At 39.0% G+C, this 13307-nt stretch overlaps 1 protein-coding gene across 1 annotated transcript in view; it reads left to right on the top strand.

Moving 5' to 3' along the window:
* Nucleotides 1-1103: 1103 nt before the first annotated feature.
* Nucleotides 1104-13307, top strand: part of SLC27A6 (solute carrier family 27 member 6) — a 66223-nt gene continuing 54019 nt past the window's right edge. The window contains exon 1 of the mRNA XM_008063852.1: nucleotides 1104-1817. Coding sequence (XP_008062043.1) covers nucleotides 1337-1817 — 481 coding nt within the window. The 5' untranslated portion in view covers nucleotides 1104-1336. The remainder of the gene's footprint in view (nucleotides 1818-13307) is intronic.

The following is a 13307-nucleotide window of genomic DNA, read 5'->3' as shown; positions in this document are numbered from 1 at the left end:
GGGGGGGGGGGGGGGGGGGGGGAATCGTGTTATTTTTAAGGACACAGAATAATCGGCATTTACACTTTGTTTTATTTTATTTTATTTTTTTTGAGTCGAGGTCTCACTCTGTTCCCCAGGTTGGAGTGCAATGGCACGATCACATGCAGTGTGATCCCCCCCCCGCACCCCGCCCCCTTTTCTCTTGTGTCTCATTCTTTCCATTCTGTAGTTTACTCCCCACTCATTGTTGATTCGATGAATGGCCTCTGGTGTATCACTATTCTACCTTACCAGCCTCGCCAGGGCCCCTGCACAGCCAGGGTCCTCTGTGACTCCAAGCCTTTCGGATCCTGGCTTTCCCTCTAAGGGACTGTCCTGTTCCCGGCCAGATGCCCCGGCCGCGGGCCGCGTCCTTCGGGTGCGAGCTGGCCCCGAAGCACACATATCGGGGTGGCGGGACGCGCGCCCAGGGAGGAGCCGGCGGGAGGGCTCAGGCTGTTCCAGCTTCGTGAGCCCGGGGCTAGGGCTGGCCCGGAGCCCAGAGGCAGGAGGCAAGCGGGCAACACCCCCGCCGCGGCTCGGGGAAGAGAGACATCAGCCCAAGCGAGGACACTCGGAGCCCGAGCTGCTGCTGCGGTTGGGACAGCTCCTTCCAGCGGGCGCGGTGGCCCCCGGGAGCAGCTCTCCGGAACCCGGTGCGTCCAGGGGCACTCCCGGGACTGAGAGGGGTTGGGACAGTGTTGCAGAGCCCTGAAGGAGAGCCTGCGTGGTTTCTGGCGGTAGAGCCAGCCAACCGCTGAGCTTTCAGTCACCGCCACCCCAGCTTCCCCGGCTGGCATTCAGCCTCCAGGTCACAGGCGCGGGGGGGGGGGGGGGAGGACTCTCCCAGGGAGACGAGCATCTGAACCTGGCCCAACCTAGTGGGGTTTGCTTGAGGTCGCAGAGGCATGGAGGACTGACCCAGCCCGGACGGGAACGGGGCTGGAAAGTCCCGGAGCGCCAGGCAAGCCCGGGACCGCCGTCAGGGGCGGAGCGGGGTGTGGGGGGCGGGTGCTGTGAGCGGCTGCTAGATTCCGAGGCCCTCGCGGGGGCCTGTGTTGGTTTCTCATCGGAACCAGGAGCTTTCTGCTCTACAGCTACCTGGTGTCCCGGCCTTATCTCCAGAATCCCTTGGGGCGACCTTCTCGGTGCAAACCTCTGATTCTGTTTGGCAGGATCTCCCCGGAAAAGCTGTCAAGAACTGCAGGTGTTAGCCCTGGACAGGGAGGACCTGCGGGCTCCGTGGAGAGCTGCGCCTGGGGAGAAGGACGCTGGTAGGACTAAAATCAGGACTGCCTTCTGGCTCTGTGACCCCATGCTCCTGTCATGGCTAACAGGACTAGGGGCTGGAATCGTCTTCCTGCACTTCGTGCAGAAACTCTTGTTCCCTTACTTTTGGGACGACTTTTGGTTCCTGCTGAAGGTGGTGCGCCATGGAATTCGGCTGGAGATGTACAAGCAGAGAGGGGAGCTGGTCACCGTCCTGGATAAATTCCTGAGCCGTGTCCAAAGGCGCCCCCAGAAACCTTTTATCATCTATGAGGGAGACATCTACACCTATCAGGATGTGGACAAAACGAGTAGCAGAGTGGCCCACGTCTTCCTGAACCATTCCTCTCTGAAGAAAGGGGACACTGTGGCTCTGCTCATGAGCAATGAGCCCGACTTCGTCCACGTGTGGTTCGGCCTGGCCAAGCTGGGCTGCGTGGTGGCCTTCCTCAACTCCAACATCCGCTCCAACTCCCTCCTGAACTGCATCCGCACCTGTGGGCCGGCAGCCCTCGTGGTGGGCGCAGGTAGAGTACGGGGTGTGCTTGTGCAGAGTGATGTGGCGCTCTTTCCATACCTACCTGCTCCCACGCAAGACGAATCTGCGTAGACCATTTAAGATGATAAGAAATAAGTACATGTCTCATATTTCCATTCCACTTTGCTAAGCAGTCCACCTTCCTAGACTCTTTGTTTAGACACTAAACCAACGACTTTTCTTTGCAGTTCGGTGTAAACATGTGCACACAAAGACATTCTAACACCATGGTGGGGAAGTGGAAGAAGGGTAGAACTTACTGAGAGAATGAAAATGATGTGGAGAGGCCTGGAGTGCGGTGTGGTTGTGCAGGCAACCTGCCTGCATTCTTGCCTCCTTCTTCTTTAGAATAGCTCATCACTAATACTTTGGGCAGGTGACGAAGGGTGTGTGTTTGGGGTCTGCAGTAGTATTATGGTTCTGTGACTAGTGGTTTAACACCTGTTATCCCCCCCTTCAAGCACTTACTCTGTTGCAGGTTAGTAAATAGCAAGATAGTTTCAGCGAACTTTTATGAAATCCTTACTTCCTATCATTTTGGGAAGGAGCCGATTTTATTGCTATTAGTACTTCAATGAGTGCAAGGACACAAAGGTATAGATCTTGGTCAATTCTGAATTTTATCAGCTCAGAAATTGATGAGTAGGAAAGTTATCATACTCCATTGTAGAATATCTACCTCTTAATAGTAACTTTATCAAGGGTGACTGCATTTACAGAACAGATATGTTTAATCAGAAGTTCATGAATTCCTGTCTTCATGTCTGCTCTTATTTCACTGTCTGCAAGCTAGGATTTGCCTAGCAAGATTGGGCTCCCACTAGCAAGCCAGTAGGCGGGCTCTTGGCAAACTCTAGGCTTCTTTCTCTCTCTTCCTCTGCCCCTATCTGTGCGTCATCTTCTTTCTTTCAATAAGTTCTACCTTTCCTCTTCCCCCCACCTTGGAGGTAGAATGCCTTTGCGTGCACATGTTTACACTGAACTGAGAAGAAAAGTCTTTTATTTAGTATCTAATTAACAAAGATAATCTTAAATGGTTTAACGAAGATTCCTCTTGCACGGTGGTAGGTAGGTATGGAAATAATAGGATCCATGCAAGGGCCATAGTGAACATACTTAAGTATTTTAGATTATAGAAATAGATGCATATTGATAACCCATATAAAGCTTTTAGACACAGAGCAGTATGGAAAAATAAGTTTATACAATGGTGATCTTTGTGGTATAGAACTTTCCAGGTAACCTTTATCATATAGTATTTTCACATCACACAAAAATGAGTTAGACAATATACAGAAAAAGAACTAACTCTTCAAGGCTATCACTCTTTTTAGTTCTTGTTGTCCTTCTAGCTTAACTTGTGCCTTGATAAAGTGGTAAAAATGTTTACTCTCAAGCAATGATTTTATCTTGTTTAGGCCACAGGAGTAGAGGATCCATGAGCACATGTAAATCCCAAATTGTGCTAAAAATTGATAAAACCATAAATTCCCTTTAAAGTGCAAACTAAGAGATAAATATAGTATCTCTAAAAAGATTTCTGTGACCATGATATTGAGGCCAATCTGAGAAGCATCCCAAAGTTGGTCTTGTGAGGATTCTTCTTAAAGTGCATAGGGCTGGTTAACTTTCACAATAGGGCATTCATACTTTGCTGTTGACTGAATTGATACTTAATTAGGACCAATTAATTTTGCAGTCTAACTTGTGCCAGCTTTTACTTTGTTTGCCAATAACTAATTGCATTGTTTCCTTGTTTTTGTTTTTAACACCAACAGTCAGTTGTTGCATTTTAAAAAAGTCACTTTGGAATGCTGGAGTTTTAAGCCAAGACCATTTAGTCAATTGGCTCAGTAAGTAGGTCGCTGGAGAAACCAACCATTCCTTTTGACATACCACCATATATAAATTAGATATATGTTTTTCAAAGATGGAGCAATTCTATTTTGATTAATAGATTTTTTTTTTGTAAAATGTAGGTTACTTATATCATGGTAAATTTTCTGTATTTTAAGCTCTTACTCCAAAATATTGTATTTTTGGCACCTTGAGTATCATTGGTGAGCAATATATACATATTATTTTTAGAACTTTAAATTTCAGATTTTTTGAGTTATTACTAGATGCCCTTTTATAATGTACTATTATAATGTACTATTAAATCATTATGTTCTCCAGGGAAAAACAAGTCAAGGTTCAGACAGAGATAAGCCAGACAGATCTGTATATTATATGTGATCTGACAATTGCTAACTATGAAGTAAAAGAAAACATCACTTACCCTGGATCTCACTTTACTTAATTTTAAAATGGTGATAATACCATCTAGTTCACAAATACCATCTAGTTCACAGTGTAATTCTGAGGATTAAATGAAATAACTTTTGTAAAGTGACTAGTTGAATGCCTGGTATGTACTAGCTAGATCTTTGATGAATTAAAATGATTGCTATTATGATATAGAGTAATCCCTGGACTTTTTATATGGAATCTCTTTTGGATTTTGCTGCTCCAACTTTATTTGGTGTTATCTATAAGAAAGACTAGTGTATACAGCCATGCATCACGTAATGAGAGGACACGTTATAAGAAATGCATCATTAAGTGATTCTGTCATTGTGCGAACATCATAGAATATATTCACACAAACCTAGATAGTACAGCCTCCTACACACCTAGGCTACATGGTATAGGCTATCACTCCTAGGGTCCAATCTTGTACAACATGTTACTATGCCAAATACTGTAGGCAATTGTAACACAATGGTAAGTATTTATGTATCGAAATATAGAAAGTACCTAGGCAGAAAATAGAAAAAGTACAATAAACAAATGATATTATAATTTAATGGGATTGCTGTACTGTATGTGTACCATTGTTCACCAAAATGTCATTATTACCACTGTATATTAGCAGTCAGTTATGGCAGAGTGAGGGTTCAAGTCCATGTGTGTCTAACATCAAGATGTATATTTCTCACATTCAGCCTTGTTACCTCTCTAAAGAAGTACAATTTCCCTTTAAATGGGTTTTGCTCCTGCCAGTATTCAGGCATTATTCTTACAGTAAACACATACTCAGCAGATATTATAAATAACAATCCCAGAGTCAGTCCCCATGGTTAGTGAAGAAAAAAGTGTACATGCATCAGTGCTTAAACACTGCCTTTTCCAGCTACTAAACCACGAATCCTCTAAAATTCCCTGTTAAAATCAATCATTTTATTTTGGAATGGAGGTAATCTTTGACCCTAGTTAAGTCTAAAATGGGAAACAAAAACAAACAAATGTAAAACTGCCATTCTACTAAATACAATGAAAAATTTAGAAACTACCTGGAACGTACAATAGATATTATATAAGGATATGTACATAGATAACAAAAATTCACATGAGCTACTTACTTTAACTATCTGGAAACATATTACTTTCCATAAAACTTAAAAGGATCTTTATTTTGTCTTTAACTCTTCCCCTTGGTCTTTACTTTATGGCTGAGAGTCATTTGGAGAATTACTTTCCATAAAACTGTTCTGATTAATAATCAAATATTAAAATGGTTTGATTATTAATCAGTACATTACCTGCACAGTCGAATGCAATAGTTCAAAAAAACTACCAGTGTGAGACTGCATGCATTATTGTGTGTTTATAGAGAAGACAAAGTAATTTTACTTATGAAAAGAAATCCAAAATCCTTCAAACTGGAGCCATAAAATATTATCAAATCTCAAGAGTTCAGGGTAATATTAATAGTTTTAAAAGTTATCTATTTATAATTATAATGATTTAATATGTGGTATATTAAGAAAATAGAAACAATATATACTACCCGCTGGTAAATCTGAAACCCTGTGGATGCCTGATGTGTGTGGCTAAAAGATTTTGTATCTTTTGATAGTGGTGATTCTAAAACTTAGTAACATTGATATCAATATAACAACAACAAAAAAAAACTCAACCATATCCCTACTCCTAAAAACAGGCAACTTGGCGAGACCTCATCCCTACAATAAATCAAAAAATTAGCCGTGTGTGGTAAGCGCACACCTGTAGTTCCAGCTACTTGGAAGGCTGAGGCGGAAGGATCGCCGGAGCCCAGCAGGCGAGGCTGTGGTGGCCGGGAGCGGCCACTGCACTCCGGTCTGAGCGACAGAGTGAGACTCCAACTCAAAAAAAAAAAAGCAGTTACCAAATGAACAGTAGAGAGTGGACAATTAGCAAAAATATGCAAGTATATTAAAAGTTACCAAGCGCTCATATGTAGCTTATAGTTTTTGCCAGGTCATTCATTAACTCATTCATTCAGGCAATAAATATTTATGAATATTTCCTTTGTGCTAAGTCCTGAGAATTTATCAATGAACAAAGCAAACTTCCTCAGCTCAAAGAATTTCAATCTACTTCTTGACCTATTCCTCAAGGCTGCACTAATATCTGTTTACAAATTGGCAAAGAGAAATTTATAATTCCATTGTGTTGCTGTAAATAGCCATAGCATACCTGAGACAGGTGGGTTCAGTGGAAAAGGAACCAAGAGAAGGTGGATGAATAGAAAGAAAGTGAGAAAGAAAATGAAAGGGGTGGGGGACAAGGAAGAAAAGGAAAGGGGAAAGGATATGAGGCAAAGAACAGAAGCAGGAAGCAGAAAGGAGGATGAAATCCAGAAGTTTTTACAATTTAGCATCAGAAAATCTGAACTCCTGTCTGCATGCTGCCTTGCCTAGATGTGTGAGCTTGAGAAGATTACTTGCCCATTACAACTTTACTTCCCTTATCCTTAAAATAAGACTAACATCTACCTCTCATTGCTATAGTGAGAATCATAAAAAATAATGTGTAAAAACATTTTGTAATCTATAAAGTACTTTAAAATGGAAAGGATAATTATTATCATCAACATCATTATTATGGCTAACACGCCAAAGGTTGTAGAGAAATTGCATATAACTTTTAAATGACATACAAGCATCTCAACATTCTGTTTTTCTTAGCAAAAAGAAAAGCATAGATCAGTAGATGATAATCTTGGCAGCAGACAATATTAGCAATATTAGAGAAGAAAAATTGAGGGTAAATGTCTAAGTTTAATCTAAAACACTTTTTTTGCCCAATAAGTGCTGAAGTTTCCCTGGGAAATTTGACATGCCACTTGATAGATATTCTAACTCAAAATACATGGTGTAAGACTTCTTTGCAAGTATTTTTGAATCTTCAGACTATGTGGAAAGGAAATAATAGTTTTATAAAATTTTGATTTTTTTCCTAATTATCTGTGTATGAAAAACGATGCACTAGTATTAGCAACTTTTATTTTCATATTTTATGTAGCTTGAATAGTTATATCAAAATGGAATTGACAGTCCCAGAAAGTGGACTATATAGTACAACAGAGTCTTAAATTAGAGACTAGATTTTGAGTTAATGTTCTGCAACCTACTAACCTGTGCCTATCAAAAACAAGTTATTTATTTCCCTCTCAGTTTTCAAAATATAGCACTACACCTACCTCTCAGAACCACTGGGAGTGCCTTATTATAGTCGGCCTTGAGTAAATGACAACTGTTGATCGTTTCTTATTGACAGTAACAAGGATAACATTTGCTTGGTGGCAACTGATATCTTTTCCTTGAAGACTGTTTTCAAATGTCAGCCATGATGGAAACTTTACCTATCACCCTGGATATTATCTGACCTGGCCTATAAAACCTGCTTAAAACTTGTTTTGCATAACATAAAAAAAGGAATTTTTCTAAAACTTTTCAAAATACTGTGTTCAGAGTCCTATTTTAAACAAGCAACACTAATATTTGAAGCTACCTGGAAATGACTGAATAGATAATATCAGGGGATATAACTGAAAAATACAAGGCAAAATTGTTATACAAGGTAAAATTTCAGTCAATGATGGAATGCATATGTGATAGTAGTCTCACAAGACTTTAATACCATATGTTTACTGTATCTCTTTAATGTTTAAAAATGTTTAGACCATAGTGTTCCATAGTTCTCCATGAACTATGGGATTCAGTACAGTAACATATTATGCAAGTTTGTAACCTAGGAGCAACGGGCTATGCCATATAGCCTAGGTGTGTAGTAGGCTATTCCAACTAAGTTTGATGATTAATTAACATCATTGGTCCTTGAGTGAGATAAATGTAAAAGACCCAGTGGAATACCTGGACCATAATGTACATTCAATAAGTGGTTGCTGTAATTATTTCTAATTGCGTGATGACAGAGACATCAGTTTTTCCCAGGCCTCTTTGTTTAAAATTTGTTGTAAGTGCAGGACTGTATGGAGGGAGACTCAGGCAATGTATCATACAACCCTAGTGAACTGACTTGAAGCAACTGTCTTGCCCTTCCCAGTGCAATCACAACTACTCTCAGTGACCAAGACTGGAATGCTGTCAGAAACAAGTTTGGAGTGAGGTGGATAACTCTTCTCTGGTCAAAAAGAAGAGAGTTATTTTACTGTTAATAACTAAGAGGACATGAGGAATGGTAATCTGACAAAAATACTATTTTGGAATTAATTGCCTTTTAAAAAGAACAATTTTACATATATTATGTAAAATTATATATGTAAAATGCTTTTGCAAATAGCACATTAAAAAAGGCAATTAATAAATATAATCTATTTAGTGATGAGTCTAACTGTGTATACAGGGCTTTGCTCTGCATTCACTCTTCTAATTCCTCACTTTGTTACTGAAAAATAGAAAGCCAGATACAACATGCCATTTTGTCCCAATTCAGTAATAATTATTCGTTGGCAACAGGAACTCTCTTGGAATAACATCAAATGAAGTGTTCATATTTTTCCTTTTTTGCATTTTATGGCTTACAGTAAATATGCCTTCTGTGCCCCTAAAAAATGTGGGAATAGTTAAGAATGAAAACACATGAGCCCACTTGCAAACTTGTTGCGCATACATTCAAGGCAATTAAAATTGTGCCAAGAAAGAACATGTTACCACAAAAGAAAAGCTTGTACATCTGTTATACATCAATTTGGTTTCTTGTTCCTTGAGAAATTTGTTGTGTTAAGTGAGAAATGAAGTTCCAACTCACCCTGAGTAGTTATACCCATTTTTGGTAGGAAGAGGAAGAGCAGTAGTCTGACTTGGAAACAAAATAGACCAGAATCCCCAGAAGCACTTCTCCCATGTAAGGTCCTGTATTCCCAGTCTGTTCCTCTTCCTTCCAGTGTCTATGATATCCACCTTTCAACCTTCACCTCTCTATTTAATGAGTCTGAGTTCATCATCATCATCATCACACACAATAGTAGTAATAATAACAACAGTAGTTCACTTGACTGGCAAGTGGTAGAAGCAGTATTTGAATCCAGATTACCTAGTTGAAAACCCCATATTCTCCGGGGTGAGAGGGAGGCACACCTCATCAACAGGGTACCTGCATAATGAACATTTGTATACCTAACCCTGAATTCTACCCCACATCTTAAAAAAAAAAAAAGAAAGAAAGAAAGAAGAAAATCTCATACTCTAAGGAATCAACCCAGAATTCCAATGCTTTGTGGGGAAAAAAATATATACATATGAAAAGTTGATAGGGTCCACAATATACGTCGGAACCCACTCTTGGGAAATTTTCCTGTTTCCCAGATTTTAAATTTTCCCAGTCTTAACTACTTTCTCACAGACTCCAATCCCTGATCCTATAAACAGAATAAAGCTAATACTTCATGCTGAATCATTATATTTTTAAGAAAAAGTAATTTATTTTTGTCACAACTAAACATGACCTTGTAGATACATGAGAAATATGATTTATAAATCTTTAAGTTATCTTGGCAAATAGCACATTAAAATTCTGAGAGGAATAGATGAAGTGAGTTCAATCAACTTTTTGTTAGGATAAATTTTTTTGTCAGGTTAAAGTGACTTTCAGTTGACTTCACCAGTATCACATTATAGACTGTTCAAATACGTATTTTGATTTGTATTTTTCTAAGAATATTATTAATTTTTATTTTATATAACTAGGAAAGATATACATAACAAAAGCAATCTGAAGTTATCTACTACTTCATAAATGATACAATTTGAAAAACAATCAAATGAACTATTTTCTCTATTGCTCTTTGGTTGTGGTCCATGTAATATCCACAAGGAGGAAAAACAAATCAAATATCTTAATATCCAAACTGTATCAAAACAATTTTTTTTGACAACCTGACTGTGAGCTTTGTCTTAAAAAAAGGTGAAAATAGCAAAATAATTTTTTATTAATAAGAGAACACTAGCACAAATAACTCTGTAAAGATATTATAAACCTACACTAATTACAAAGTATGGTTTAGTCACAAAACCAGATAGAGAATTAAGTGGAATTAATGACTAACACCTATTACCTGTCAATGGAAAAAGGAAGAATTATTCAAAAAATCATATTGAGATAATTGATTTTGAAAATAATTATAATTAACAGCAGTATAGTATAAGTCTTAAATTTTGCACAATAGATTTTAGAATTTAGTACACTTGAATTAAAACTCTATTATTTATTAACTTAGGCAAGTTAGTTAATTTTTCTTTCAATTGCCTTTAAATTCCTTATATTCAATCTTTTTAAAAAGTAGCTGGCACACTATTTGTGAGAAAATAAGTTTCTGGGCTATATGTAAATAACTAACATTTGTATCCTAATATGAGTTGCTTTAGGACTTCGCTAGTTTAAGCATCAGTTGTCTTAGAAACTTTAGCCTACCAATGCATTCTGTGACAAGTCTGTTGAGCTACTTTACATAGTAGGATGGCAGTGATAAGCATGTGGTAAGATCTCTAATTTCACTTTAGAATCTACTTTTGTTTTGCAGTATGGAAAGCTAAAGTTAACCATTTGTAGCTGAATTTTTTTTCTTTTTTTTTTCATTTTTATTATAAAGATGTGGGGTCATTTTAGGGTTAGGGATATAAACACTGATTATGCAGGTACCCTTGTTGTGAGTCATGCCCCTCCCTCCCCTAGCCGTTTCCCTCAACTGCCAATCCCATCCCCCCTCCCCTGACAGTTTCCCACTACTGCAAATCACTTTCTTATAGCATTATAATTGTTCAAGGTCCATTTATGAGTGAGAACATATGGAACTCTGTTCTTTATTTCTGTGATAAATCACCGAGTATGATCAACTCCAAATCCATCCAAGTTGCTGCAAAGTCCATATATTTGTCCTTCTTTAAGGCTGCATAATATTCCATTGTGTATACGTACCACCTTTTTTTTATCTAGTATAGCTTCGATGGGCAACATGGTTGGTTCCATGTTTTTGCTATTGTGACTAGAGCTGCAACAAACATATGTGTGCAGGTATCTTTTTTGTAGAATGATTTGAGTTTCTCTGGGTATATTCCCAATAGGGGAATTGCTGGGTCATATGGAAGGTCAATCTCTAGTTCTTTCAGAAATCACCACACTGTCTTCCAAAGAGGTTGTACTAGTTTACATTCCCAACAGCAGTGTAGAAGCATTCCTTTTTCTCCACATCCTCACCAGGATTTGTTGTTCTTTGTTTTATTAATGATGGCCATTCTTACAGTGGTTAGGTGGTATCTCAATGTGGTTTTGATTTGCATTTCTCTGATGATGACTGAAACTGAGCACTTTTTCATGTGTCTGTTGGCTGCCCATGTATCTTCTTTTGAAAAGTGTCTGTTCATCTGTTCGTATCTTTTGCTCACTTTTTAAAGGGCTGTTTGTTTGTTTGTTTTTCCTTTAGGCGCGTGTGAGTTCCTTGTAGATCCTAATTTTTTTTCCCCAATCCTGTGGGCTGTCTCCCTGCTCTCTTGATGGTTTCTTTTGCTTTGCAGAAGCTCATTAATTTGATGAGGTCCCACTTGTCTATCTCATTTCTTTTTTTTTTTTTTGAGTTGGAGTCTCACTCTGTCACCCAGACCGGAGTGCAGTGACCGCTCCCGACCACCACAGCCTCGACCTGCTGGGCTCCGGCGATCCTTCCACCTCAGCCTTCCAAGTAGCCGGAATTACAGGCATGCGCTACCACGCCTGGCTGATTTTTTCATTTATTGTAGAGATGAGGTCTCACTGCCCAGGCAGGTCTCGAACCCGCGGGCTCAGGCAATCCACTCACCTCAGCCTCCCAAAGGCGCGGGATTACAGGCTGAGCCACCGAACCCGGCTCTATCTCATTTCTTAAGGGATTGGCCTTTAGGGTTCTGAATAGGAATTGGCTGCCAGTTCCAATTTCCATAAGGGTGTCTTCTGCATTTTCTAAGATTCTTATAGTTTGAGGTTTTACGTTTAGATCTTTGATTCATTTAGAGTTAATTTTTGTGTATGGTGATAGGTAGGGGTCCCATTTCAATCTTCTGCATGTGGTCAGCCAGTTTTCCCAGCACCATTTATAGAATAGGTTCTCCTCTCCCCAGTGGTTGTAGTTGGAGGCTTTGTCAAAGATGAGTTGATTGAGGAGTTGAGGTTTTGCTTCTGGAATCTCTATCCTGTTCCATTGGTCTATGTGCCTGTTCTTGTACCAATACCAGGCTGTTTTGATTACTGTAGACTTATAGTAAAGTTTGAAGTCTGGAAGTGTGATACCTCCTGCTTTGTTTCTTTTTCTAAAGATTGTTTTAGCTATTCATAGTCACTTATGTTTTCATATGAATTTCTGTATTGTCATTTCTAGGTCTGAGAAGAATGATGTTGGTAACTTAATGGGTATTGTATTGAATCTGTAGATTGCCTTTGGTAGGATAGACATCTTAACAATGTTGATTCTTCCTATTCATGAGCAAGGAATATTTTTCCACTTGTTTGTGTCTTCTTGTATTTCTTTGAGCAGTATTTTGTAATTCTCATTTTAAAGGTCTTTCACTTCTCTGGTTAGGAAGATGCCGAGGTATTTCATTTTGTGGGTAGCTATTGTGAATAGTATTGTACTTTTAATTTGGGTCTCTGCTTCCTTGTTGTTGTTGTATAGAAATGCAACTGTCTTTTGCATATTTATTTTGTACCCTGAGACTTTGCCAAATGTCTTTATCAGTGCAAGCAGGTTTTTGACAAATTCTCTTGGATTTTCGATGTATAGGATCATATCATCAACAAAGAGAAATAACTTGACTTCCTCTTTTCCTATTTGGATACCACTGATTTCCTTCACTTGTCTAATTGCCTGAGTTAGAACTCCCAACACATTATTGAACAAGAGGAGTGGGAGTGGGCAACTTTGTCTTGTTCCAGTTTTCAGCGGAAATGATTCTAGTTTCTGTCCATTTAGCAGTGTGTTAGCTGTGGGTTTGTCATAGATGGCACTTACTATTTTGAGGTATGTTCCTTCTATTCCTAGGTGTTTGAGGGTTTTTATCAAGAAGGGATGCTGGATTTTATCAAAAGCTTTTTCTGCATCTAATAAGGTAATCATGTGGTTCTTGTTTTTACATATGTTGATGTATTTAATTACATTTATTGTCTTGCGAATGTTGAACCA

The sequence above is a fragment of the Carlito syrichta genome, unplaced genomic scaffold, assembly GCF_000164805.1.
Source record: "Carlito syrichta isolate Samal-C Ts95f unplaced genomic scaffold, Tarsius_syrichta-2.0.1 Scaffold307103, whole genome shotgun sequence".
NCBI classification, from domain to species: domain Eukaryota; kingdom Metazoa; phylum Chordata; class Mammalia; order Primates; family Tarsiidae; genus Carlito; species Carlito syrichta.
This window is presented reverse-complemented; position numbering and strand designations above follow the sequence as displayed.